This window comes from Temnothorax longispinosus, chromosome 7 (genome assembly GCF_030848805.1).
Source record: "Temnothorax longispinosus isolate EJ_2023e chromosome 7, Tlon_JGU_v1, whole genome shotgun sequence".
NCBI classification, from domain to species: domain Eukaryota; kingdom Metazoa; phylum Arthropoda; class Insecta; order Hymenoptera; family Formicidae; genus Temnothorax; species Temnothorax longispinosus.
The window spans coordinates 15,957,468-15,985,223 of record NC_092364.1 but is presented as its reverse complement, the minus strand read 5'-3'; the positions used below and the strand labels follow the sequence as shown (position 1 = coordinate 15,985,223).

General features: G+C 39.3%; 1 protein-coding gene across 2 annotated transcripts in view; it reads right to left on the bottom strand.

Annotated features, from left to right (window-relative positions):
• The window catches only part of LOC139816735 (uncharacterized), a 293,006-nt gene that overhangs the window by 118,907 nt on the left and 146,343 nt on the right, over positions 1–27,756 (bottom strand). For both annotated transcript variants that reach the window (XM_071784440.1, XM_071784441.1), the window contains exons 4-6: positions 25,604–25,816; positions 23,770–24,757; positions 2,233–2,322 (exon numbers count right to left, since the gene is read on the bottom strand). In XM_071784440.1, the coding sequence (XP_071640541.1) occupies positions 2,233–2,322; positions 23,770–24,757; positions 25,604–25,816 (1,291 nt within the window). The remainder of the gene's footprint in view (positions 1–2,232; positions 2,323–23,769; positions 24,758–25,603; positions 25,817–27,756) is intronic.

Genomic DNA, 27,756 nt, shown 5'->3' with positions numbered 1-27,756 from the left:
ATTAGAATTATATCTCATTATTTTTTACTTTCTAGAAAATTATATTGAAAAATTATGTAACTGTGTTGATATAATTCGTTTCTCTATTCATTTAGACAAAAATTTACTCGTTCACCGCGTTCGCTTTTCATGAGTCATCGGGAACGATCATTCAAAGTAAACCGTGTACATTCGCTTTTACTTGGCTACGAAAGGGCAATCCACCTCTAAGGGTCTCTCGCGCGGATCGTGTTCAGTCCCGTAAGAAGCGCCGCGTGCGTTTTACTGTAATTAAAACTAACAACTGGCGGCGCGTTTCTTACCGTTTATTTTTCCCGTTCGAAGCACGCCGGAGCCCATTAGTTCGTCGCCCATCGTCTCTCAGCCTGCCCGCGCACCAGTCAGCTAATCGGCGACAAAGCGGCAGGCTTCGCCAACTACGGGATACAGTTAGACATACGTGGATCCGGCCAGCTGAGCGAGCCACGAAGACGGGCGGAAGAAAGGAACGGGAGGGAGAATACGGGAGGCACGCGAAGGGAGCATGAACACGGAGGTGATACCGGGAGGTAAGAAAAGGTAGCGGGAAGAGGAGTGTATGGTAGACGTACGAAAGAGTGTACGGTATGTGTGTGAGACGTAGAGAAACAGAGAGGTGTGTGCATTCATTGAAACGGAGAGAGGCGGAAGGGACCGTTGTGGCCCTTTTACGAGAAGAGGAGCCATATAAATGGGATGGACGCGCAAGGAACACCAAGGAACACGAAGGCGTGCGAACTGAGCGTGTAGCTCATGTTCAAGTAAGTGGATAGTTAACGTTAATGTTGCTGCAGGGAGTCCCTCCTTAATCGAGACACAAAAGAGTCGCGCATATCCCACACTCGGTTGCAATTAAAGCGGCCGAGCGCGCTTTTCCCTTTCACCCGGTTACCGTTGCAGGACGCCCCGCTTCATAGGAGGGACTGTTACATGAATCGATATCGGGACACGCTGAAAAAAATATCGACTTTACTCGATCCAAATCGAGGTTCGATGAAGTGATTTCCCCGTTTCGCGTGTGTGTATCGTAAAGATATTACATATTGCTTTTAATCGATCCCAGTAGATTAATATCACTTCGAGTTTATTATTACGAGATAATGACGCGATAACCATCGCCACGATAACTACATTTACTGTACCAGGAAAATCGAACACTCGGGTATTATCGTTCGATAGTAATGGTTATATCTCGGAATTGATCTCCGCACTTTTTATGTCCGTTGTTGTACGAATGTTCAAGTATCATAAAAAAAAATATTTTATATGAACATTATTTTTGTCCGACATGAGTTCTCGAAATATATATGCCCGTTTAAAGGCTTGAACGATCATTATATATTTTCCAAGGTAATTTAAGGCAAAGCGTGTTTCGTGACGCGAACACTAGCGGGTTAATCCTCGGTCAGGCTCCTTTCAGCTATCGTCCAGCGACTACCTCTTCCTGCCGTGAGCTAATCGACGACAGAGAGCAACAACTGCGCCAACTACGAAAATACAGTTAGATATCCGCGGATCCGGCCAGCTGAGCCTCTCGCGGAAAGGGAGAGAAAGGGACAATGCGGGACGAAGAGCAAAGAGAGCGGGCCGAGAGAGAATGGCGCAGCCGCTCGACAAAGCGGAATCACGGTAGAAGGGAGAGAAACGGCCTGCCGGGGAAGTATCTGCCCGGTGTGTACTCGACGAAATACGTAAATAGATGCACAGAATGGGCAGAAGATGCGGGGGCGTGTGAACCGAGGCCTAAGAAACCCTACGTGGTGGATGGGTGTGTCCCAGCTTCCGCATACTCCTTCGCGGTCACCGCGTTGTTGTTATCTTCCGCAACGCGACGCGAGAAGCAACGCGGAGTCGCGTGTGCGGTATAAAGCGTACGTTTCTGCCGGTTGCTTCACATACGAGACAAAGGCTTACGATAAAACCGCAGTCGACCATCACACTAAAAGTATTCAAACATGGAGATCTACGTTATTTCATTTCTTAAACGAGATCTCCTTAAACAACGTAGAACGTATAAATTCCAGATATATATTTAGCAACAATCTAAAAAGTAATACAGTCATAAAAACATTGAAACCATCGTTTCAAATTCTTTCGTTTTCTTAACGAGTTTCGACACTCTATATTACGAGTCTAATACTCTTGTCAAATAGTTATGATTAAAATTATTTTTGTTGTATAACGTTTTTTAAGTATTTTTTTTTCAATACTTACCGGGAAGTGACAGGCCACATGTGAGAACGTGATCCGGTAAGTCGTGGATAGTCCTTGGTGATGCTACATCGTCGATACGCTTTTTAGTTCCTGAAACCAGAACGAAAGATCTTGTTACTACCACATCTGCGATAACAAGAGTATCTCTTTTACACGTTAATTTGACAGCTGAATTGAATACCAGCAGAAATCAGTAATTGAATCCAATATCATGTATGGGGTCAGCAACACAAAACCGACAGCTGAACGAATCTTGATGTGATTCATCCAGATTCATTCGTCCCCAAATAAGATCGAGTAATTGCTTTTTGATGAGTCGGAAATTAACTGACAATTTTATAACTGAATTCATAAAATCATTTTGTGATTATATAAAATCTTTTCTATAGTTTAGATCGGATTATTTGTTATTATCTTACTATTTTGTAAAATCTTTTTATTAACAAGTTGTAGATTATTATGATAAGAAAATGTGATTCAAAAAGAAAGTTATTTCTTTCCTTACAGAAAAGGTCTTGGTGATCAATTTTGATTTTTATTCGATAAACGATGTGTGTTAAGAGCTTAATTAATATTCGCAATTAAACTAAAATGTTAAACAATTAATTATAAAACTTATTATTATTCGGCGTATTATCGATTCGAGTAGTAGCATTCGATGTTCAATTTCTTCTGCTAAACAAACGCGCACGTCATGCTGAACTATTAAAAATGAAAACATATCTGTACGATGAATAATGCCAACATGCTTCATCGAACCATTAAATACGTCTCTACGATTAATATCCGCTTTACGAGATACAGAGATCGATCGAAGCGCGCGCTCGCTACCGAAACGAAGCGCGTTTATCGATTAATCGCGATCGGAAGCGTGCGCATCGGTGGCCCGATAGCGCGAGCACGTACATTACGCACGTGCGTACACGCATGCAGAAACGTACGTTGGACCGTGCTAGCCCGCGAGCTTGACCTTCGGTTGAAAGGCTCCCTCTAATTCCACCTTTTAACCCTCGTCACCTTCTGTCAGAGACCGGCAAAGGTGAACGGCGAAATGTGCGCGCGATATATTCACCTTCTTCTCCAGGCGTATACGCATCGCGATGCATCACGCGCACGACGGAGCACTTTCTACCTTCGTGAGTAACACGTCGAATAATATGTATCTCACGTCTCGGCATTTTAAATAGCGTTACTACCGCGAGTAGCCGGCGCGAATACCGGACGTCTCATTCATGACGGCGCAGAAATAATCGAAAGTAAGCGAGCGCGAGCGGCGCGCGGCGCGCAGGCGTCTCGTCAAAGCGCATTCACTTATGCAGAACTGCATGCGCGCCGGCAGATCTCGCGGGAAATGTAATCAAGCATAAATCAACGCCGGTCGATTCACCTTTTCTCTATACGACGCTCTCTCTCTCTCTCTCTCTCTCTCTCTCTCTTTTCTTTTTTTTTATTACTCGAAGATCGACGACAACGTAATTAATGCTGATTACTACTGGCATTATTAACACGAGCGGCTCGGATCATTCTCCACGAAACGCGCGAAAAAAGTTTATCGTTTACACCTGTACACATTTAGTGCCGGTCGTTAAACCGGTTACGGAGAGTTTTCCCACGTAGCATCGCGAACCGCGACGATGCCATGCCGGGCGTCGCATTGGGAAGCCTCGTGGCTTTTCGCGCTAATCGTCGGCCACGCGACGCCCCGTGTGTATCCAATTAGCAGACGCTATTTGCACACGGACGCTTATTAAACGATTATAAGACGTTTCACCGGAGACGCTAATTGCGGGTTCGCGCGGCCTCGCGACGATTCAAACTTTATCGCGTCCTCGCTCTTGTTAGGTAAATTGATCCGCAGCGAAATCGGGACCGTCGTCCACGATCTTGCCCGCGGGGCTGCGCCGACTTTACGCCGATGCGGTAAAAGCGCTTGGCTATTAAACGCGCGCGGAGATACGATCAATTAGTGTTCGCCGTGCGCCACGCGAGAAGCGACGACGTGCCGCGTTTGTCCCGACGCGACGACGGGAATGTGTCTGCTGCGGATGCCACGCGAAACGCACGTGGACTAGTCCGCACGCGAGTACGCGAAGTAAAGTGAGTTGTATCGTGAACGCAATTTGGATTTGCGAGAGGACAGTCCACGAAAGTTATGCGATCAGATTAGAAATCTGTTCACATAATTTTACTCAGAATTAATTGTAGCATATAAGATCGTGTTACTCAGTTGCATCTCTGAAATATAAATCGTAAATTTTCTTAGCTGCTTATAATTCAGTAACCACTTACACCTTGTTATACTTGTTATTAGTCCTCCTAGTATATGCGATTTAGAGAAAGTACGTAATTTCCAAGACAATCTGCGTGTAATATATATAGACGGCACTATTTCTGTGATGAAAAGTTGAAAATATACTGGCCATTTCAAATCGCGATAACTCAACAATAAGAAATTGTATTTCAATTTCCAACAGAACTTTCAAGTTTAAAGTAAAAAACAATTTTTTTCAGTTCCATACACGAGTTCAAAATTGAAGCTTTTAATCAACTTTGCACGATCGCGATTTGGAAATAAGGACATTTAAAGTAAAAATTTCTTAGAACAAATTTTCTTCACGAAAGAAAAAGCTTGATGAGATTTGATAGCAAAATCTTTAAGCTTTAAAATAAATCTTTGAAAATAGCTCTGCAACTATCTTTACAAATTTTATGCATTTCGTCGCTGAATTAAAGCGATCTATATTTATTTAATTGAGAAATATGATCTTAAAGAAAGAGAAAAAAAACCTGAGTAAAAACCGTATTAACATATCCGCTAAAGTGCTGCTAATCGCGAACAATTCCAATCAATCGCCATGACGTTATACTAACTACTCATGCATATCGCCTCGGCAATTACCGGAGAATCCACAATGGCCGCGTCTCTCCTCGTATGGCTATCTGTCCCGGAATTATTCTACCGGAGGCCGTATTCAATCAACAACCGATAACTAATATCGTTCCTTCACATAGACGAACAGCACCGAGTCCACTATCGGTCCGCGTTGCAAACACACAGTCGGAAATTCACTCTTACGCGTTTACAGAACGGCGATGACGGACGTGACAAGCGACCCAATTTTCCTGCCAGGTGCATTCACGCGACATGCACCGCACATGCACGAACGGCGGGACCGGTCCTCTCTTCGTGCGCGCATAGCTCAGAGCCAGAGAATAACTTCGCGGTTTTGCGGTATGTCGTAGCGGCAGCCGTACCGAGATTCACATGCAAATTTTCATGCTCGAACTCATTACGCGAAGGAATGGAGCGGGAGAGGGGGAGAGTGTTAATTACGCGGTAATGACGTCTATGGGCGTGTACATTTTACGAGACAACGGACCTGATGCCGCCGCAAATGCAATTTTGCGAGAGGCGTTGTCGGCGCAATGGCGAAAACAAAGAGAGACGACTGTAAAAATAAAAAAAAAAACACAGTTATCGATGATTTATCGACGACGGTTCTCCGAAGAACTCATCCATCACTCCGATGGAACTGTAAAAGAACGCGTGCGAGGCTTCTTCTCTCAGTTTCTCTTTCATCGTTCTCCTTCTGTGGGAAACCATGAAAGAGCAGTTATCTAAATAAATACGTAAATCTTCGAGCCAATAGTCAATAATTTACGCAATGGCGCTCGTAGAGATAATAATATGTAAGTCCTACGAATGCTACTGATCTGTCGATTTTTTATTTGCCTCTTTAATTCTCCGTTAGTCGTGATGTTTCTACTAATGCGAGCAATCGCGCAATTTGTCTATAAAATAAAGCACAAAGCTAGGTATACATAAAAAATTTTTTTATTATATAATTATTAAAAATAAAATAATTCAATTTTAACTCTTAATATGTATCTATAATATATTTATATTTTATCAATTATATATCACGACGGTTTTGTTTCTCTTAATATTGTTCATATTTTATATTCATCTCTCATCTAAATTGAATTTTATACCATTGTGTACTGTTTCGTTTTAATTTATCGATATTATTAGTTTGTAGTTAATTTTGCAGTTAAGCAAATCAAAATTACTAAAGTCAAATTAGCAGAATATTTTAAATATGATTGTTCGATACCGACAAAAAAGATAATGTACATCATCGTGCACGGTATCTAATGTAAGTAACAATAACGATTAATATACCCCATACAGCTGATTACAGTATAAAATACCGCTCCCCCATCCATGCATGAATTAACGGAAGCCAGTATCGTTTTATTTCTCGCGATAGGAACTTCCGCTAGGGCAAGTGCGGTTTTATTACTTTATCATTATTTTATCAATAGAGCCATAAATCATGTTCGATTATATTTGTTTCATTACTAAGAAACAACATAATGAGGATACGAGCAGTTGGAAATTGCGTTTTCCCCACGATTTTCCTTAATTCATAAGCGCGTCGCTCTTCCGCCTGCAGTGTAATTGCGTTTATTCACCGTGGTAAAATAACGCGCCGGGACATTATGTCGTGGCGGTCCTAACAATTACGAGTGAAATTAGTCGCCGATAATAATTGTAATTAAGTCGAATACGCGTCTCGAGATAATAAGCGGGAAGTGATTATCGCCAATAGATCAGTGGACATTATTTATGCAAATTGCATGTAGCTACCGCCGCGAATCCGCCATCGCGCTTGCCCTCGAGCTGTTTCTTCAACGAAGACGATTTCTAATTTCTTGTAGTCGTCGAAAACGGACAAGTTCGAATTCATTGGCGGATAATCCGCGCTGATCGATACACCGTCGCGTCGGTCGTAATTGCCGATTATCACGCGAGAAACACAGCTGACAAAACCGGCCGCCTCCGTTCGGAGATAATGCACCTTCTTTGTTCGATGCACTGAGAAACGATCGGGAGACACGCGACCATATCTATTAGGGTCATAATTTAGAGTAAACAAATTTATACGAGCCCGAGAATCGGGTATCCCGAGCGCGCGGGAATTCGCGGAAGGGAATACGGCGGCATCACGCGAGAGACTGCAGTATCGCGCACTGCAGTAAACGTCCAAGTGATTTGCGATAGAAAATTGCAATTATACTTCTGTAATAGAAACGGTTGAAAAAGACTTGCACGCCGATACGCATAAATCACGTTTTAGATTAGAAACTTTCGTATTATATATATAACTTCCGCTCGCTTCAAAATTTGCGAATAATCCCGCTCGGTCTTATATTTATAGATATTAGGTGACTTAACGTGTAGCCTTAAATAACATTTTGTTAAAAATGATTTGACGCAAGCGTGATTGAAGCAACAAGATCTCGATTGAACGTCTTTCAATCAATTAGAGTAGAGTAGGGTAGATAAATGTGAATGAATGCAATTGCGCAATGTAAGTAGAAAATAATTGTCGAGATGAGCGTTAAAGTGTATCGGCGAGAAATAATTTTCTTATTACAGCTAATAACCATCGGAGAGTTTATAATTCACTTGAGCGAATGAACCTCGTGCGAGCGCGAAGTAGCTTCCTTCTCTCGGACCTGCGTGGGATCATTGACACAACGAATTGAATGGAAAGGAAGGAGGGAGAAAGAGAAAGAAAAAGAGAGAGATAATAGGAGCGGGAGATATATGGAGAGACGATCGAGGTCGCCGATAGGCAATCGGATGCCGCTGTTGCACGCTATCCGTCACGTCTAAACGCAGCCGCCGCGACGTGCTCCTAAAAACGAAGAGATAGAAGCCATCTTCCATGCAATGACTGTCGTCGGAATCGCGAGGTCGTTCACTGATCGTCCGGCTGGCGATTCGAGGCTTTGCCGTATCTCTGAATTCTACCGCAACGAAATCGATATAGTTTCATCTATCATGCTAAACTTTTTCTCCCAAACTGTTATTGCCAATTGCATCAACACAATTTTTTTTTCGAGAACAATAAACATTTCTTTTCAGAAAAAATTAGGTGATCGTAAAAACTGTGACTTAATTACGAAGGCAATAGAAAGTTCGACAAATTGTAAAAAATTTTAATGAACCGCTCTTTGTATTTTTTCTAGTAATTTAGAAAACTATCTTATTAAAAATATAAAAAAAATGTAAGCAATTAAAAAAAAAAAAAAAAATTTTTTAGAAAATTTAATCTTATTTTTTTAAATAACATTTTTCAGCATTTTTTTTCTTAACTGATGAATGTATCTGCAACTAATATACGTTTATTAAGTATCTATAAGCCGAGTGACAAATTACGTTAGACAATTAGAAAATTAAAATGAAACGTAGTTAATAATACAGCAGCACTTCGTTTACTACGTTTTAATGGTAAAAGCGCTGCCTAACGGTCGAATTAATAATTATTACCTCCAGGATAATACCACTTCCCATGACTTAAGCCGATTAATCACGTTAGCATTGGATCAGTTTAATCCCAGTTTTTAGCGGTTAACTTCCGCGATTCGACGCGCGCTAGCACGCGACTTAACATCATGATTTATAGCGCGAAAGCGCAATCAGGCGGTGGCGGCGGCGCGCGATGATTTTATTTAGCGACCTCTCCTCCGCTAGCACCGGCTGACAGTTATCGCGATACGCGGTAATTAGGAGCGGAGGATGAAAAACGGCGTAACAAAATCCGCCCGTCGTTTTTACGCGGCGCGCGAGGAAAGTATAACGACTGATTTTTCAGTTTTTGTTCCTCAACTCGGCGTGCACCGTGTGCCCCTAATCGCTTCACTTTATATGGTACTCCGTTCTTCGCGCGCGCGTCACCAATCTATTATACTTCAGGATCAATCAGGCTCGAAAGACCGGACCGAAGAACGGAAGAACGCACTCGTCTCGTTTCGCCCGCGGTGGATGTTCTTGTATTTGGGTTAATGCATGTTAACGCATCAAGTCCGAAACCACTCCCAGCGCCATAAATCTTCGTCCTCGGATTTATTGTCGCTACACTAGACACAGTGTATCATCTTACGAATAGTTCCAACGTGGAATTGTTGCCGGACCCGAGGCAAGTATTCGCGAGATACTCGTGAATGCTTCGAACTTCAATTGCTAATCAAGCAAGATATTCAATTTTATCTGTACGTGTGTGATCTTTCAAATCTTGTATATAATTGGCTATTTTATTTTATTTTTTTATTAATATCTACGCATATATCTGTAGCATATAGAACTGCAGAAATAGAATTCTTCATTAGTTTGCCGGCTCATGTATCTGTAGATTTAAAATTTTGTTTTTAATAGCAATACAAATCCTCCAATTCCCTTTCATTACTACGCAACTTTCTCATTTTGTTTAAAAAAAAATCTCGTAGTAACTGTTCTCTACACAATGCATATAAATTTATATAAATGCAATATTCGTTTACAAATCACGCTTATTGCATCAAGAAAGCCGTATTGTGTGCGAATGCAGTTCAATATCATCTCGTCTTATAGGATACACGACTCGCCAGAGATTTTATGACATCTTACCATTATGTGCAGTCGTTTAAAAAAAGCGAAGCGACCGAGTGACGACGTTCGGATTACTGCTTTACTATCGGTAATGCCATTGTTGATGAAATGAAAAGGAATATCCCGTTTCTCTTTATCAGATGCACATTCAAGCCGGATAATTTCATCGTCGCCGTTAACTCTCTCTCATGCTCGCATCAAATCTTAAAGCGATAAATACTTACGTGACGCCTAATAGAGTGCATAATATTATTTCGAAATAGAATTTAAAATTAGAGTTCTAATAGATTCCTTCCTTATTTGGTACGCGTCACGAGCTTTGGCAGATATTTCGAAATATAATATTCAGCGTTATTTCATTTTAAGCATAACATTCCTTAGATAAAGATTGGCAAATATTTAACTTGTTTATTAAGAAATGTAATCCGCGATTAAATATTAAATAATTTTAATAAGCCACTTCACACATGAGATTCTATTTTTCTTTCTTATATCCATTGATCTGTTCATACCGTCATTATTCTTGACGAGTTTCGTTTAGTGCCGATATAAAAGCAAATGCATATATGAATATATGTTTAGGATTACACGTTATTATGGTGTACACGGTATATTACAGGCTCCGGAGTCTGTCACGTCATGCGTCTGAGAATTCTAAGAGTTTAATGCTCTTCGCAAGTTCGTCTTCGACGCGGCTGCGGCAGTGCGAACCTATTCGCCGGCAACGAAACCGCCTCTATTAGCATAAGGCGATAGGTGTCGCGGACCGACGACTCGATTGACTCGTAAGCAAAGGTTGATTGGATCCTCTCGCTTTACGATGCGCCGTTTGCAATTTAAACGTTTCCATTCGCGACGTCTCGAGGTCTGGCGCAGTACGTTTCCGCGTGTCTACGACCTCTCGACATTTTCCCGCCGTTTCTTTGTTGTGAAAATGTACGAAGGGTAGAAACAACAATTTACTAGAAAGACCCTAACGGGTGTTTCGACTTCGACCATCCGAGAATAACAAATGAATATTTAAAGAATTAAAGTTATGCTGATAGAGCAGAATTACCTATATTGGAATTACCTATATACCTATTTTATCTTTTAAAAGATAAAAGTAAAATAAACCACAAAATAAAGTAAAATAAAACTAAAGCATAAAGCTTAGTTTATTTATACTCGTACACTTAATATATTGTAAGATTTTAATCTCCAATACAAATAATTTTATAATTGTATCTTCAGCTAAAAAATATAAAACAAATTGCAGAGAAAATCAGAATTAATTTTTCGTATGTTCGTACATGCGAACACCATGATTTCAGAATGCCGCTCGCACTTTCTGTTCATTAGTAATGCGCAATAATTAATAGCTTTGCACTTTATGCATTTAACAAGCGATATTTAAAACTAGAATTCTTCCCAGTTAAAATTTTATTTTTCGAGATGCGAAATAAGCGAAATAAGCCAAACTGATCGTAAAAATTGCTCAATTATAAATGTGCGTTCTAATTAAAATAACGCATATTTGTTTCGATCATAAACGGGATATAGTCTCTGTATGAGTCGCGCGCATAATTCGCTAAACGGTTACTCGGAGGATCATGAGCAATAATGTCCTTGTCAGATCCGGTAAGTCGGACACCGTGGCTCCTTGGGTGGTCTTAATCTTCAGTCTCTCCGTTTCCTTGGAGTCTCTCTGCAACTTCCTCCGTACAAACTCCGTGACTCTACTACCATAGAAATCTATCGTACCCATGTATTAGAAACTGTTTAGGATTCTTATATGGAGTTTAGCGTGTTTGTATCGTAGTGTGATTGGCATGAATCCTAATGTGAAACGTGCGACACGTCATGAATAAATATCACAGCTTGGAATAATCATTGCGAATAACACTTTTTTTTTTCAAATTAACATAAGACAAACGAATAAAAATTTCAAAATAGATTTTGTGAGTATTTTAACCGTATTTTGAAATATTTTGCTGCATTCCATTTTGATATTTTTAAGAAATATCTTTGCGAGAATACTGTTCATCGCTAAGTAAAAATATGCAGCAAAAGCGTAGCAATCGAACGAATTCCCGATAATGTCTGCAATCTCCTTGGACCTGACCGATTTATCCTACGATAATTTTTACCGAGCATTATCCGGCATGTTCTCTATTTGGAGGTATCGACAATGAAATCTGGCGCAACCGGCTGTTAGCGGAAGCAGTTAACATCGCAAATGGAAACTGGAAACGATCTATGCGGCGGTCAACAACTTTCAAGCTCGAGAATCTCTCGGCTCGTCGATTCTCTAACTCTAAGAAAAGTTTACTGAATGTCATTAGACTTCCTTTGCGAATACGGAGCTAATACGTGCTAATTACAGCGTAGATCTACGTGTAATTTTCCGATAATCCACTTTAGGATGTATGGGTGACATCTCAAAACATTACCAAAAATCTAAAAATTTCATAGATTGTTCTATTATTACGTCTAAGTATCTGTGTAAAATTTCAGCACAATTCTCTTACTGGTTTAAAAGTTATTGTAATTAGGGATGTATTGAAGGTATTTCAAATATATTCAGAAAGTGCTGTAAATTGTTTCTAAATTAAATTAAAAATACTCTGTAAAATTTTGAAGTTATTTAAGAGTTATTTAAGTTTAAAGTTGATAAAATTAACATTATCCCTTATAGAGAATCAAAATTTTTGCTGTAAATATAAATAAAATATAAATAAACCATTAAGAGATATTTCTTAAACTTTTTTTTATGTGTAAAACATACATCATTGATATTGTATTTTAAGTTTCAAAATTTTTTGCCACAAAAAATTTTTTTTTAATTGTTTAAACAATACTAATTATTTAAATAACAAAAAATTATACTCAAACTGTTAACGGTAATCCCTTCTAACATATAAAAAATTTTGAGTTGTTTGACATACATGCAAACAAAGTCTTCTTTTATTGAAAGTTTAACTTTTAGCAAGGACTGTACGACACATACATCCTTAATACATAATTATCCGATCTCATGTCCGATCTGATGTTTATAACAAATAACAGACCCGTAAACACGACAGAGAAATGCATAGTGGAGATGATATCACAGCTTGCAGACCAAGATTTAATGTCAAAACTCCCAAGCTCCCCAAGCTTGACGACCAATTTCAAATTTAATGTCTCCTCCGAAAGATAGCCCAGTTTCTCCGCACGAGCCCCACTCGTGCGGGGGGTGCAGTTTGGAATATAAAAATTCCTGTGATCAGGTGGACTCGAACCCGGTTCCTCGGAGTTACGAGTCTGGCGCTTTACCACAAGACCACACTGCCACCCTCATACTTACTTTCCTAATTTCAACGTGCATTATATTAATAAGTCTCAAAATTATGTATTATATATTATGCTATAAAATATAAAGAAGTTCTTAATTTTCTACAATTTACTTAAATAGTTTGAAAACTTATCTTAACTGATATTTAAAGCAATAAATAAACGTAATCAACTAAAGCTGTAATTTTAACCAATTATTGTAAATATGTTCCTTTCAAATGTTTTAAAACAATTAAAACATATGCATATCTGAGACATGCACCAGTATCTCACGAACTCAAAACTGAATGAGACAGTGCTTGCTCTGCTATAATACGTGCCTTGCAATCTAGATCTAGAAGTTTCATTAAACAATTATATGCTTCCTTGGGGTATTCGATTTCGATATCTGGCGGTGCTTTAAGTTTTATAATAATTTTGAGACATCGCAAAATAAAGGAATTGTACATTGTACATTGTTGAAGCAATAGGGAGGAAAATTAGATATAAAAGTTTTATTTTCGCGGTAAAGACAACTCTATCAAAATAAGACTTTTGGCTGCGGTCCACTTAACATATACGCATTATGCGTTGTGCAGAAGTGTGTGCTCCCCGCTTTATTGATTCAACCTGTAATGGATTTCGACAATCAAGTCGGTCAAATCAGTCAGTGTCGATCCAGTCGATATATATGGCAGTGATTATATTCGTTATCACTGGCATGGATAATCAAACCTTATAGTGAAAAAATTTCTTATATTTTCTCAAAAATTTTCTAAAAATTTCTCATATTTCAGATTTATAAAAAATTTTGAAAAAAATATGTACAATTTTTCAAATGGCGGGAAAAATCTGAAATATTTGATTATTATTGTAAGAAACCGTTAAGTTAGTCACGTTGGCACCGTAGCTGGCAGACCTGTGGAAATGTCGGGAGGAAACATCACGCCGGACACGCGTGATCAGAGCCGAACACGGAGCTCGTTGCTCCGATTGTAATACGCGGGCAGACGATCGTGAGCCGCGAAAGGTAGAGGTGGACCGTCTCCGGTTGCGCGCTGCCTACCGTATCGAATCGTGTGTAACGAAACAAGAATAAACTGTATTCAATTAAGCACTTCTGATTTCTATTATCCTGACATCCCGTCGAGTTGATCCTTACATTATTTTGTTTAGTTTTTCTGAAAAACGTTCTAATTTGTATAAAAAAATCTGAGAAAGTCTTAAAATTTTCATAGAACTTCTGATTAATAATATAAAAAATTCTAAAACTGTTTCATTGTAAGGGATATTCTGATTGTCATCTATTACAGAGGGGGAATATTAATAACATTTCTAATAATTGTTTATATATTCTTTTTATATGTCATAAAGATGTATGATACATTCTATATACTATCATAAAAATAAAAATTATTTTAGTTTAATTTTTAAATAAACTTCTCCATTAACTGAGATTAAATATGAGGTTTATAATAATTAATAATTAAAGAACACATCTTGCAGACCAAGATTTAATGTCAAATATTGGAACTGCACGCAGGATATAAATATATAGAAATATATGTAAATTCTCAAATAGCGTAATATTATAAACTAAACAGTCTTAACAGAAAAGTATGTGTAAACAGTTTTAATATATTTTCTTTATGCCGTTATATAAAAATATATATGATATATTTTATATATGTGCTATTATAAAAATCGAAATTATTTTATCTTATTTGGAGTTAAATAGACTTTTCTTTTAACAAACATTTAACAAACTGACAATTAGTAAGGAAAGTCTTGAAGAATAATGTTGAATATCGAAAATTGGAGTCACCAGCAAAAGACAAACATATAGAGTATAAATTCTCGAGTTATTAATTTAATAATGTATTAAATAATTTTGGTATATTTTTTTGTGCCATCATATAAAGATATTCCATATGCTATTATAAAAATAAAAATTATTTAATTTTACTATTTAATTAAATACATTCTTCCTTTAACATTTAATATAAAATTGAATTAAGCGCAGGTTTTGAAGAGTAATGTTTAATGTCGAAAATTGAAATTACATGCAAAATAACTAGAGTACAAATATATAGAATATAAATTCTTTCGTTAATTTAATAATATACTTATCAAATAATTTTGGTATATTTTCTCAATGCCATCACAAAGATATTTTATATGCTATAATAAAAAGTAAAAGTCATTTAATTTTATTTTTCAGTTAAATAGATTCTTCCTTTCATATTCAATACTAATAAGCTTAATTAAGTATAGGTTTTGAAAAGTAATATATTTATTGCCAAAAATAGCAGGCAAAATATAAATATACATAGCTATAGGGTATAAGTTCTCAAGTCGTTGATGTTAGTACACAATTTGTTTTATTCAACGTGAAAAACGGGTGGCGAACCAATGTTCTGAACAACGTATGGCTGCTTAACCACAGCACATAACATTTTAAGAAATTTTAAACTCTTGTTTTTTAAATAATCAATACTTATTATCGGAGATTATTACTTGCTATTTGAAAAACAAATCAATATGCACTTTTATTACTTCGTACTTTACAAATTCCCTTACGCTGTATTGGTGCACCGACATATTTATTTCTTATTTTTATCTTTTTAAATAGCGTATTGTAAAAGATAGAGAAAGCATATGTTAGCATTATTTAATATACTATTAATATTCCTCAATTCAGACAATTAATCTAGAATACAAAAGGGGATATTGTATAGAAAGATAAACGTGTATTATTTTATTTTCTGAAAATTATTATCTACAATTATTAAAGAGAGTCTCAAAATTTCATTGCAAATCGCAATGGATCAAAAGTCATTTTAGTAAATAACAGATAAAATTAGGAGCATTGTTGTGGCATCAGTGGCATGCATTAACAGCAAAGTTCGTGTCGCGTGGGATTAGATTTTATAGCCTGCGTACTTCATCCTCGATTTTTTCGTCTCTTTATATCTATTGTATTATGATTTTTGCACGACTCTCTCACTCCTTTCATTCACTTAATAATCCTCCGAAAATTTGTTCTATCGTAATCACTCAGATCATAATAATTCACATTTTCATCAATTTAAAAAAATTCAAAAATATCCTAATTTTACTGCAGTCTTCTCCCTTCGTAAAAAAGATCCGGCTCCATAAGCTTTTTTTCAGTCAAAATATAAATAATTTCACCATTATTAATAAATTCATGATTAATCCGTGTTATACATACAACATCTCGAGTACTCGCAACCCGTCGCGTCGCGTAAAAGAGTCACGGTCGGTCTCGCTCCGCGTGTACTTGGCGCGAGACACTAACGTGTCTCTTGATATTTGTACAAGGCCATTTTTAAAGTATACCTACATGCAATATGCGGATAGCAAATATAATAATAATAATCACAAAAATTACAATGCCATTTTATCTGTAAAATATAATCCCACACTATTGGCTAGCATTTCGTCCTGCTCGTAATCTTTGTAAACTCTTCTTACACGCGCGCTTTACAGCTGATGCCACTTCAATCAGGTACGAGATTTTTTTTCCATGCAAAAAAAAGACCCTGTGCAGGAGGCCGCGCATTAATAAGAGGAAGTGTCTAATGGACTTCCGCTGTGTTGTTCTTTATTTTCTATAGCGTCCGCGGCGTTTGTTTGTAAATAACGTCATGGCGTAATGGGCCGTGTAATGCGGCGGCATTTATTCGGCTCGTTGAAGATCGCTTTGTTCACGGTCGGATCAAAAGATCCACCGGCGGCCGTGCTACCAGATTTTACGATGTCGTGATGGCAATTTGATCGCTATCTGCATTATGATTAATAGCGACAACTTCCCTTTCCACCTAATGATCCGAGGTGCGCCTCGACAATTGACAATACGAAAATTTTTGTGAAAGCGAAACGGGACAATAACCAATACATAAATTGAAAACCCGTCGTAAGAAAGAGCTCTAAAAAGATATTCTTACACATTTATTTCACATCATAAATAAATCTATAAATTTATATATTGTCTAATATTAACCGTGCATTAGCCATAGCACCTACTTACATTCTTTCTTAATGTAGAAATAATTTAAAAATAGAAATAATATTATTATTAAATTTAATAATAATCTCTTTTTTAAGTCAAGTTTCTAATCAATACAATTACAGGGAGACGTATTTATTAATTTAAAAGAGAATTTCCTGCACCAGACTTTTCGATTGGCAACAGCCATTCCGAAGAAGCTTTACGATCAGCGATAACTTAATCAAAAATATCACATTAACGTTTCAGAAGGAGACGTTTACGGCGAATAAAAGTCGGGGGAGAAGCTCATCTAACTCAATCGTCGTCGACAGGCGTAATAAGGCTCCGAATTAATCCAATTGTCCTGCCCATAATTGAATTGCGTAAGAAGCGAGAGAAATCGATATAACCACCCTCGATAGGCGAATATACGGTCTCGGAGGGGCAAACAGTTGGCAATCTTTCTGTTAACTCGTGCAAACAAGCACCCCGCGAACTTACTCTCGGACGCGATGAATGTAATCGCGGAATACGGTTGGCCGAACGGACGATGATTCCTCGTTTTCTCGTCCCATACTCGACGCGCCGCGCGTCGAACGGAGGAACGCGCCGCGCCGCGCCGCGCCGCGAGAGGTGAACAGCCTCCATTGTAGAAGCCGCTTGATTCCCGCTTAAGTAGATATGATTGAGGGCCGCCGTGGGGACGATCAATGAGCTACTAAGTATAGCCGGCCCATGAGTCCGGCAAACGTTCAATCAACCCGCGCGCAACACGGGATACACGGCTCGCCCGCCGATGTACCATATATACACGAAACGAAACGCTTCAATTGAATCGCGAAACCCCCGGATACGCACGGTGGCGATGCAGCAGCTCGCGGCGATACGTCACGCTTCGCTAACTGTTCGGGCTCTATGCCCGTAAGCAATCGTGCCACGAAAAATCACACCGCTCGCAATTGATCGCAAATCGTAAAGTAAGCAAGAGACACGTATATGTAGAAATCCGACCAATATAAAACACGCGCTGCGGCTCAATTTGCATATAGCTCGCAATTATCACACACAAATATTATAATAAATATCTCTACAGAGAAATATGGATTGTGGATATATATACATAACTTTATTGCAATGTTACTAATTTATATCTCCGATAATCTGCGTTTAATACAAAATATTGTAAATTGGAAATAAATATGTAAGATTATAGACCATATATATTCTTTATGGGATTTCGTTCCATAAGAGGGAAATAGTTTTTTTATCTGAGCGCTCGTGGCGCGGTCAGTGAATTAATAAGGCGATTACGGAGGAAAAGCTTTTATAAACCTCGGCGGCTTTAGCGCGGCTCCGACATTCTTCGCGGGGAAAAAGAAGCGTGGGAATGGTCGGCCATTCGACAAGTACGTCTCGATAGCGAGTCCTGTAAAATTTACTGGCTTTCACATGCCTCCGACGACACCGAGCAATAAAATTCCGCGGTGTGGCGCGAGGAACAATAAAGTGGGCGAATTAAATTGCGTCCTAGGTAGTTTCTCTTCACCTGCATGGTATAATAATCCACAGCGAAAAACGGTGCTGCATCGGTATCAGCTGATCGTTAGCGCGTATTTATATTTCGTGCTATTTCTCGCTTTCGCGCGAGAACCTTTGACTTTCAGCCGCGCCGAGAACGTCGCGTCGTTCAGCAGCTATAATTACCGTTAGAGTAAGTGCACGTTCTAACGAAAACTCATTTTAGCTTTTCCATCAAAATATTCCAAGTTCGAATCATGGGCACACAACGATAAATGATAAAGATGTTACTATAATATTTTTATTTTGTTAAACAAATATTGCTATTTTGTTAGACATAAACAGAGAAATGTCATCTTCGATTTATTATTTTTTACTTATTAATTTTGCATTATTTTAATAATTTTCGCCGAAGTAATCACGTCAAGTTTCCAAAATATAAGAATAAGTCTTATCACTTTTTTTATGTTTTGAGTTTGAGAAAAAAAAGTGCAATAAAAATAATTTTTTTGTTCTTTGATACCTGAAGTTTAGAGAATGCTTAGTACCCGTATATTGTATATTATTCAGAAATATTGAATATGTATGACAAGATACTTTAATTGTTACTATATTATTTCGGAAATACAAAAATGAATTAAGCAATACAGTAAGAGAAGACCGGGCATTCTAGTCTTATATAAGATTGGAAGCTGCGAAAAGCCACTACGGTTCTTCCTTTTCGTTCTTTCTACCACTATGAAGTATGCGTTGCGGTTATTGCCGCTGTTAAAGCCCAGGTCCAGGTTGATGATTTTCTCGGCGCGGCAACACCAGTGTACGCCGCCGCATTCTTCCTGCCTGTGTCTTGTCGACCGTCTGAGAATTAACCGCCGCGATACGCGGCGATACGAGATCGGTTCTTGCGGGAGCCAGGATCTCGCGGCGCGACGCGTTCAAAGAATTTCCGCGAGTCATGAATTTTTCTGTCTGGAATGTGATTCAGAGCCAGTTGTGGATACTTAATTGAGCATCAAGATATCCGCGAGTGAAAACAGCTTCCAAAGAATCGGTACATGTCAAATTGGGATGGAAAACACGTCGATTCAAAGTCGTCGAAGTTATATAAGAATGTGAAAATGAGTTTTCCAGTAATCTCACGTAACATTAATCCGGTACTGTAAGAATCTTTATAAATAAAATTCAATACAAAGAAATTGTTATACATCAGTACAGAAACTCTGCTGAAGTATTATTTTTGTTACGAATATAAGTTTTATTTCTAATTTTTATATATTATTTCGTTTATTGGTTTTGTATCTCGCACTCTTATATTCTAGTTAGTTAAAAGTTAAAGTACACTCATGTACACTTTTCTAGTTACTTAAGTTGAGTTGAAGTGCACTTGCACATTATACACTTATGTACACTTTTCCCCTATTGAAGGGCGCTGTAACACTCACTAGTACCACGAGTCCCGACAAGACAAGATGTCGGTATATCGCCGTTTAGCAATAAAGTAACGTTCGTGTGTGCAATATAAAAGACAAGCTTCATTCCATTTCCCAGACCTTCAAAACAGTAAACCTCGTAACAATTTTTAATATACAATTTGTAAGTTGTTACTGGTATTAATCGAAATGCCAAGCATATTTAAGATCATGAACAATTTTCTTATCTATCCATTAGGATTGTAACTTCAATCAATGAAATAAATATCTTAATAGTACAAATAATCATAATGTTCAATGTTTCACGATACGTATAGAATTAACTCCCACCTTCATAATCCATTTATTTTTTGTCGTGTAATGGCATTCTATTCTCACGCGATAAGATTGATTTTCTTAGAAAATCTAAGGGGTAGTGAATATATTCCTTCCTACCTCACGTGCCTGCCGGCCTTCGCGCGCCGAGACCAAAGGAAGCGAAATCGAATGCATTCCAAGCTGCCGTAAGTCATTCCCGACAATATCCTCCTCTACTCGCAGCACCCTCGCGCGTGGGCAGTGGCGTTTATGTCGCACGATGGGCGGATTATGTTCCACGGCATGCCGACAAACCCGCGCGTAAAGAAAAAACGAATGGATCGCGCCGACGAGATCGCCGAGCCTTGCCGTCAATGAGATATCCACGTGCTAATGAAACACGACAACCGACGCGAAGGCATGTCCGATCGTATGGCGTGGTGTGCCACGAGCACAGCCACGCCAGCTATGCAGGTTACGGAACGATGACAGCAGAACGGACGTTACGGGAAAAAAGGACGACCGGTTCTTCGCACTTGACTGCCAAATACGCCAAAATAGGAGATAGGAAAATACAGATAGGATTATCGATATGAATGACTATTTTGACGGTGACTCGTCAGTTATTTTTATTTACGCACTTCGGGAAATCTTTATTATTATCTAGCGGAGTATATTTTCTCTTCCTTCCTTCCTTATTATCAGACTCGACAATCGAATGCTGAGAAATTACATCAGATAGACGGAATTATTTGGACTATATGTTTCGTATTGAAACTTGAACAAGCTGAAAATTATCTTCTCTTTTTCTTCTAGGATTTAACGTAATATTCTTTCAGTGTCAATTTCCAATTTTAGACAAATTTAAACAGTTAGAACGCAAAAAATCCATTGTTCCGAAAATACTTGCCGATAATCATTCATAAATGCATTTGGACACTTCGCAGCTTTCTTTATTCCATTTTTTCGTTTGCCGTTAATGCTGCAGAAAGTCGCCGGTTCACTGCCGTATCTCATTAGCACGAATACTCATTGACGAGTTCGTTACTCCGTTCATTCACTGTCGGGGCAGGTCGCTCGCCTCTCGCATTGCAAATACAAACACTGCCGACACACCGCCAATCGCAAGGAAAGTCAAGAAACGTGTACGAGCACGTATACCAGGACTGCTGCAACGGACGCGCGCAAATCGGTCGTACTAATTCTCAACGGTCCGCGGTGTTACACCAATCCTGGACTTAGAGAGAGACGCGTACTAAAAGATGATTGTTATAATTACACTCGTACAGCCCGCGTGTTTTGCGTGAATTATTCCTGCGGCAACGAATGCATGATCGAGGTTAATGCGGCGTAATATGATATCCTCATTTTTTGCCCCGGAATGAAGAAATCTTAATTATTCCAAGTATCGGAATGTTTCAACGGAACGCTATCTTCAGTCGGTCTTATAATAATTAATACAGGAGAAATCATTTTCATTATAATAACGCGATATTTTATAGAGCCACTTTTTTATAAAGCGTCGACTTTCTTTTTATCTTTTAAGTAACCGTAATACTGTAAAAACATATTTACATTTAAATCAATCTAATAAATCTGAATTAAAGTTGTTATTTTCAAGGCATTAACTGTCCAAAGAAAAATTAAAATTTTTTTGTATTGCTTTTATCACTCAACAAATTAAAATTTATTTTCATAGTTATATAGTTTTCCATATCTTAAATTATTATACTGAATTCTCCTATTTATAATATTTACACTCGTTAAACAGATTATTATGCTAAATTATACTTAAATCATAGTTCTTCAAACATATCTATATGGACTAGGACTAGGGCAACAGTTCTGTTGCAATTTCAAACTACATATTTTCATACGACAAATGAAGAAACGGACAGGTCCACGATTGTGGGCGCCAACAGCGAAAGAGATTTGGCCCGTGGGGTGACACAAATTATGTGGTGCGTAAAAAGTCGCGCAACGAAACGGCGAATGCTGCAAGCTCATTTTTACGTCGACGCCGCGGACGTCGCGTCGTTTCGGATAAAGAGTCTTGACTTTGCAAACCTGTCGGCGGCGGTTACCAAAGAGGCGGTCCGAGACGAGCGTGGGAGGACGCGAAAGGAGATCGGCGGCCGAACAGCCGCGAGACTTTAAAGTACGGTACGGTACGGTACGGCCCGGTCCGACCTGGTCTGGCCGGGCCCGTATCCGCGAGTGATTCGTTTGGCCAGTCCCCATGGCATGACGAAAGATCGAGTGACAAGCGAATGCGCCGACAATTTGCATACTCGTCCGTTACAATTACGCTTGCGTCGCCGGCGTCAAGTCATCGCTCGTTAACGATGCCCTCAGGGAGACGGATTAAACCGGGATTGTGACACGTGACACGAAAGTTTGCAGCACCGAGAACTGTGTAACGAAAATATTCACGGTCCGATTCGAGCGAAATTGTTCGGCGTAGCTTCAGAGTAAAAGAGCAAATATTTGAAAATTGAAAAGAATTGTTAGAAATGTAAAAATCAAGAATAAAATTAAATGTAGATTCATGGCAAATGTAATTTAAATAAAGCTAAGCGATAAAAGCAATTAATCGCGTAAAAACTTAAACCAATATATCTTTTTTTAGAAACTAATATAGACACCTGAATGTATCGATTCAATCACTAAGTTTATCAAACGATAACTTATATTCTTTTCAAAATAAGCTTTTTAAACGGAGTCAATATTCTTCCTTGGAATTTAAGTTCGTGCGATGAGTACGAATTATTGCAGAATAAGTTGCGAATTAACGTGGAAGCCTCTGTTAAATATCACGGATTTTCAGTACTTTGTTTAGCAGGAAATATTTCCGTCGTCTTCGGGGGCTCGCGTATTCACACGAGCACGTGTTGTACGTGCATATCGGAATAACGTCGCGAGTACAGCGATTCTATTCATACGCACTGTAGTCCCTCCTGTCCCTCCCAATGAAACTCTTTCAAGCGAGCATGGAGAAGTACCGATTCGATGCACGAGTAGCGTTTGGATTTTTCAACAACCTATATGTGACATGAAGTAGCCACTTTACAAGGTATGCCGCCTACGCTGCACTTCAGCCACAATTTCAAGTTCGATGCGCTGCGTGAATTTAGTCGCCGGTAAATCATGCGTGCCTGCATAAAAGCGCTCGTCGAGTGCGAGCAGCCGGCTTGTCGGCTCGGGCAGAAGTCATTCTGCCGAGTTTTTAGATCGCATACCTTCGATAGGCGGTCATTCCGAAAGCGAAATTCAATGTCGCAATTTCTACGCTTGTAAACAAGACTATTCTTCGTCGAATCGTTAATAAATCTAACACTATTTTAAATGGTATAAATAATTTGACTTTTTGACCAAAGATTATTGGCAAGAAATACTTTCGAGTCATTGTTAAAAAAGAGACAAAACATCGTTTAAATCGTTCTATACCATAAAAATGACCGAAAAAAGACTTTTGCTTCTTGCGCATGCAAATAAAAAAAATTTCTTCCTGTTATATGTAAAATTGTATAAAGATCAAAATTACTTACCGAATCCCATCCGTACTTCTTCCTCGTCATCACTGTCAATATGCTTGATTCCCGCCACTTCGAAACTTTTCGTTTGTTCCTTTCGCGAAACGGAGGAAGAACAGTCGCAGTTATCCTCGCCGGCGCCGCAGCCGCAGTCGTCGCCGGCGCATCTGCATCCCAATAACGGATCGTCCGTGTCTATATTCCTGCACGCCGGACAGGGGAACGTCATATCGTCGAGCGAGACCCTCTCGATCTTTCTCTCGACGGTGACGAGCAGACTACCTATATATGCCGGCAGATCCTCGTCGCTAATGTCGTCCGGACCGTCCGCGTTCCGCAATCTGTCCTCGAGATCCTTCGACGAATCATCGGCGACGTTATCTCGCCGCAGAACGCTTTCCTCGAATTGCAGAGGACTCTTCAGATCCTCCGGCGCGATCGTCCTGCTACGCATTTCGCACCTACTGCTCTCCTTCCATTTCTCCATTGTCGTGGGGGAGACCACCTTGGCGCACCGCTTCACTTTAACGCGGCTCTCGTCGCCGCCGATGGGACTAGAGGAATTCTTGGAGCGCGCTCTACGACTCGAGCCTCGATCGAGTTCACCGTCAAGGTCTTTCTCCCAAGCGTCGACGCTGGACGCGGACCTGGACTTCATCACTGTGGCGGTGTAAACGGGCTCGCCGATCGCGCAACTCTCGCGGCAGAACTGGTGCTCCAGCCTGTCGATCGATCTGGCCTCCTCCCGACGATGCTCGGCGCTGCTGGTTCTGTTTATTTCGCGTGTCCGAGGACGCGCGTCCTCGCGCGATCTCCGTCGCGGACGACTGGTGGTTTTCATCACGCTCGAAGGTTGCGCTCCGCTGAGATTTGCGCCCGCCGTGTTCGACGAGCTCGGCTGACCCTTGTTTGTCAGGTCCCGCCAGTCCATAAACTCGTCTTCACGGTCCCAACCCAAGATCCCCGGGGCCCTCATCGACGTAGTTCGCCAGACTACTGCTATCTGCGAACAGCAACAATTTTGATCGTAACTCTCTTTCTCTCTCTCTTATCTATTCCGCTTGTTTTACATCTGTTATACTAAGAATATTATGCCAAGGAATTTCAATTTTAATATATGACGTTGTTTAATTTAAAGTCAATTTTTTTGTTAAAAAAGATAAAGTAACAATAATGATATCTGTTGCTAACTAAACTCCAAAAAGAAATGCCAATAAAGTAAAAGAATTTTTAACTTAATTTGAATTGAATTTTACTTGAGTAATATCTCAATCTAAACTTTTATTAATTAGTTACAAATATTATAAAATAATGTAAAATTATAAAATTGTGAAAAGAAGATTCGATTACAATAACGTTTATCATAGGAAAGTTTATCACATATTAAAATATGCGTATTTCTTATCAAGCATCTATGAAAGCACATTGAATAAAGGAATTCAGCCGGTTCTGCGTAACTCACGGTAAATCAGCTAACTCGACACACTTCTAGGAATACAGGAAAGCGTTATAAGCGTGACAATGCCGCGTCGGCATTCTCAGATATACGTCCTTTATTGCCCGGAGGAGCTTAAACGCGCATCTAATAATGCGCGTCCCATTACGCGTCTGCATCCGATGACTGTTAATATTTATGCCGAGGATCTTTCGTGCGATCACACAAGAAGAACGCTGGGAATTCTGGCCGAGTCTTTTCGACGGTCGTTAAGACGAAGGTGTCATTCTGCGCGACGGCACAGGGTACAGGGAGGACATCACCGACGCGGCTTCCTTGTGACGACGGAGGAGAGGAGAAGAGAAAGAGAGAGAGAGAAAGAGAGGAAAAAAATGAAAAGGGGATATGACTCACCTCAACGCTATTTTGCTCGACGGCTTCACCGGCGGTCGTAGCGCCGCTGACCGACGAGGTGGTTGCAGTTGCAGTTGCAGCAGCCGCGCTGCGTACGCAAAGGTAACATTCCCCGAGACGCAGCGCGGACGTCTCGAGCTCACCCAGCTGCAGGATCAGGCCGCTACCGCCTAATGTTAGAGGCCAGCCCTCCGGCACCACCGCCTCGTTTTCCTGCAATCAAACAAATGGATCATGTCGCATCTCATCATCACTACGTAAAGGAATTTGCGCTAAACATCATAATTTTCGTCATGTACCAATGGAGTACCAGCTAAGTTTTCTTCCGCACACATCGTTTTCCGATTGTTCCGCAGAACAGAAATTGTTCTTAAATGAGAAAATTATTCTCAAAGAAAAGACAGAAAACTAACAATAAGAATAAAATTGCAGCTATTAATCGAAATTTACGAATTAAGCTAATATAATTAGAACTTCTGTAGACAGATCGCGCATGAAAGCGGCAGAATTAAGATGTAAGAGAGCGGTACGTTAATCGCGCTGATTGCAGAATAATGTGGATACACCCAGAATTAAGACGACGTGCAGTCAGTCAGTAACTGTAGTCAGTAGTCCTTTCTCCGCTGAAAAGCGTACGCTGATGAGTAGGAATGCTAGTGGAATTTAATCGGAGTCAAAACGCTTCGTGCGCACAGCGAAAAGAGAGTCCGGAGTATTCTGCGCGGAATGTGTTAATGTCGGAGATTGCATCTTAAAGTATTTTTACATGCCAGAATATTACATCGGCATTAGCAAGTTTAATATTAATTGCGTTAATAACAGTTAAGTAATGCGGTAGTTTTGCATAATTCCTAGTAAAAAGAAACAATTGTGTAACACAGTTATGTTCACAAATAACAAATCGATTAATAAACGATTGTTTCGGGCTTTAACAATATAAGGAATTGAAAAATAAATAACGGTATCGATATACAATGCAAACTGTCAGCAATTTCGAAAGCACTATCGCGATGTTCATTTCTAGACTACCTCGGCACACCGTCGCGTTTAAATTTAATATCGGGCCTTACGGCTCATATCTTCTCATCTTTGAAAGAGAAGAGATCGCCGAAGGTGCGAGACTCTCTCGAGTGCACCTTGCAATAACGCCTACATACACACGTCGACCTCGCGACTACGTCGTGTAAGCAATTAGACGGTAGGATAGCGCAAATAAAGGGCGGCAATTGAATGCACACAACGTGCTTCGTGTCCGTAATTAAAAGCAAATGGAACGCACCCGTTCGATCGTCCACGATTTTCATTATCGAGACGTGAGAGGCGTGCGCGTGAACTGCATTCCGCGGGGAAATGAAATTTTAACAATTGGAGTCGATCGGGAGACCATTCATCGATTCGATGCAAAACTAATTAATTCACGACAAAAAGATATACTAGCGTCGATCCCCATAAAAATTTCCCCATTAAACTTTTTTATTGAATTTTTATTTAATATTCCCTGCTTTATTTTTCCAAGTAAAGATTCATATTGAATTATTAATATGTACTTGTATTATTTACAATACATGTAAATGTTATATATATATATATATATATTTTATTTTTTTACATTTAATCATTTATTGACACCCACAAAAATATTTCTAGTTCTATATATAGCACGATGAAAAATTAGCTCATGTTATAAATTTTTTGATTGAGCAGTGCGTTCTCTTTTTAAAAATATCATTGAATTTATAAAATATCGAAATTATCATAAAATAGATAAAGTCGCTTAATCCAGAGTAATGTCGGATAGAAGACATTTTAAATAAAATAGGAGTAGAAATTTCTGTACACACGTGACATATATTGATCTGTCGCCTTACTGAAATGGACATATACGCGATATGTGTCGCGTGCTACGTGCCGATGACTCGTTGCGTGTACAGTAAGAACACGGGGCAACAGGAACTGGCCCAGATACCAAGTATCACCAGCTACGAATACCCAAGACGACAACTTTATTATAGTCAAAAGTAAAAAATCCCCGAAGGCGCGGTAACAAAGAACAATATATGGGTTGCATTCTGATGAATAGCATGAAATAAACTATTATTATAATCTCTGACGATATATTCATATGATAAGCTCTGCGTTCTTTATGATACAAA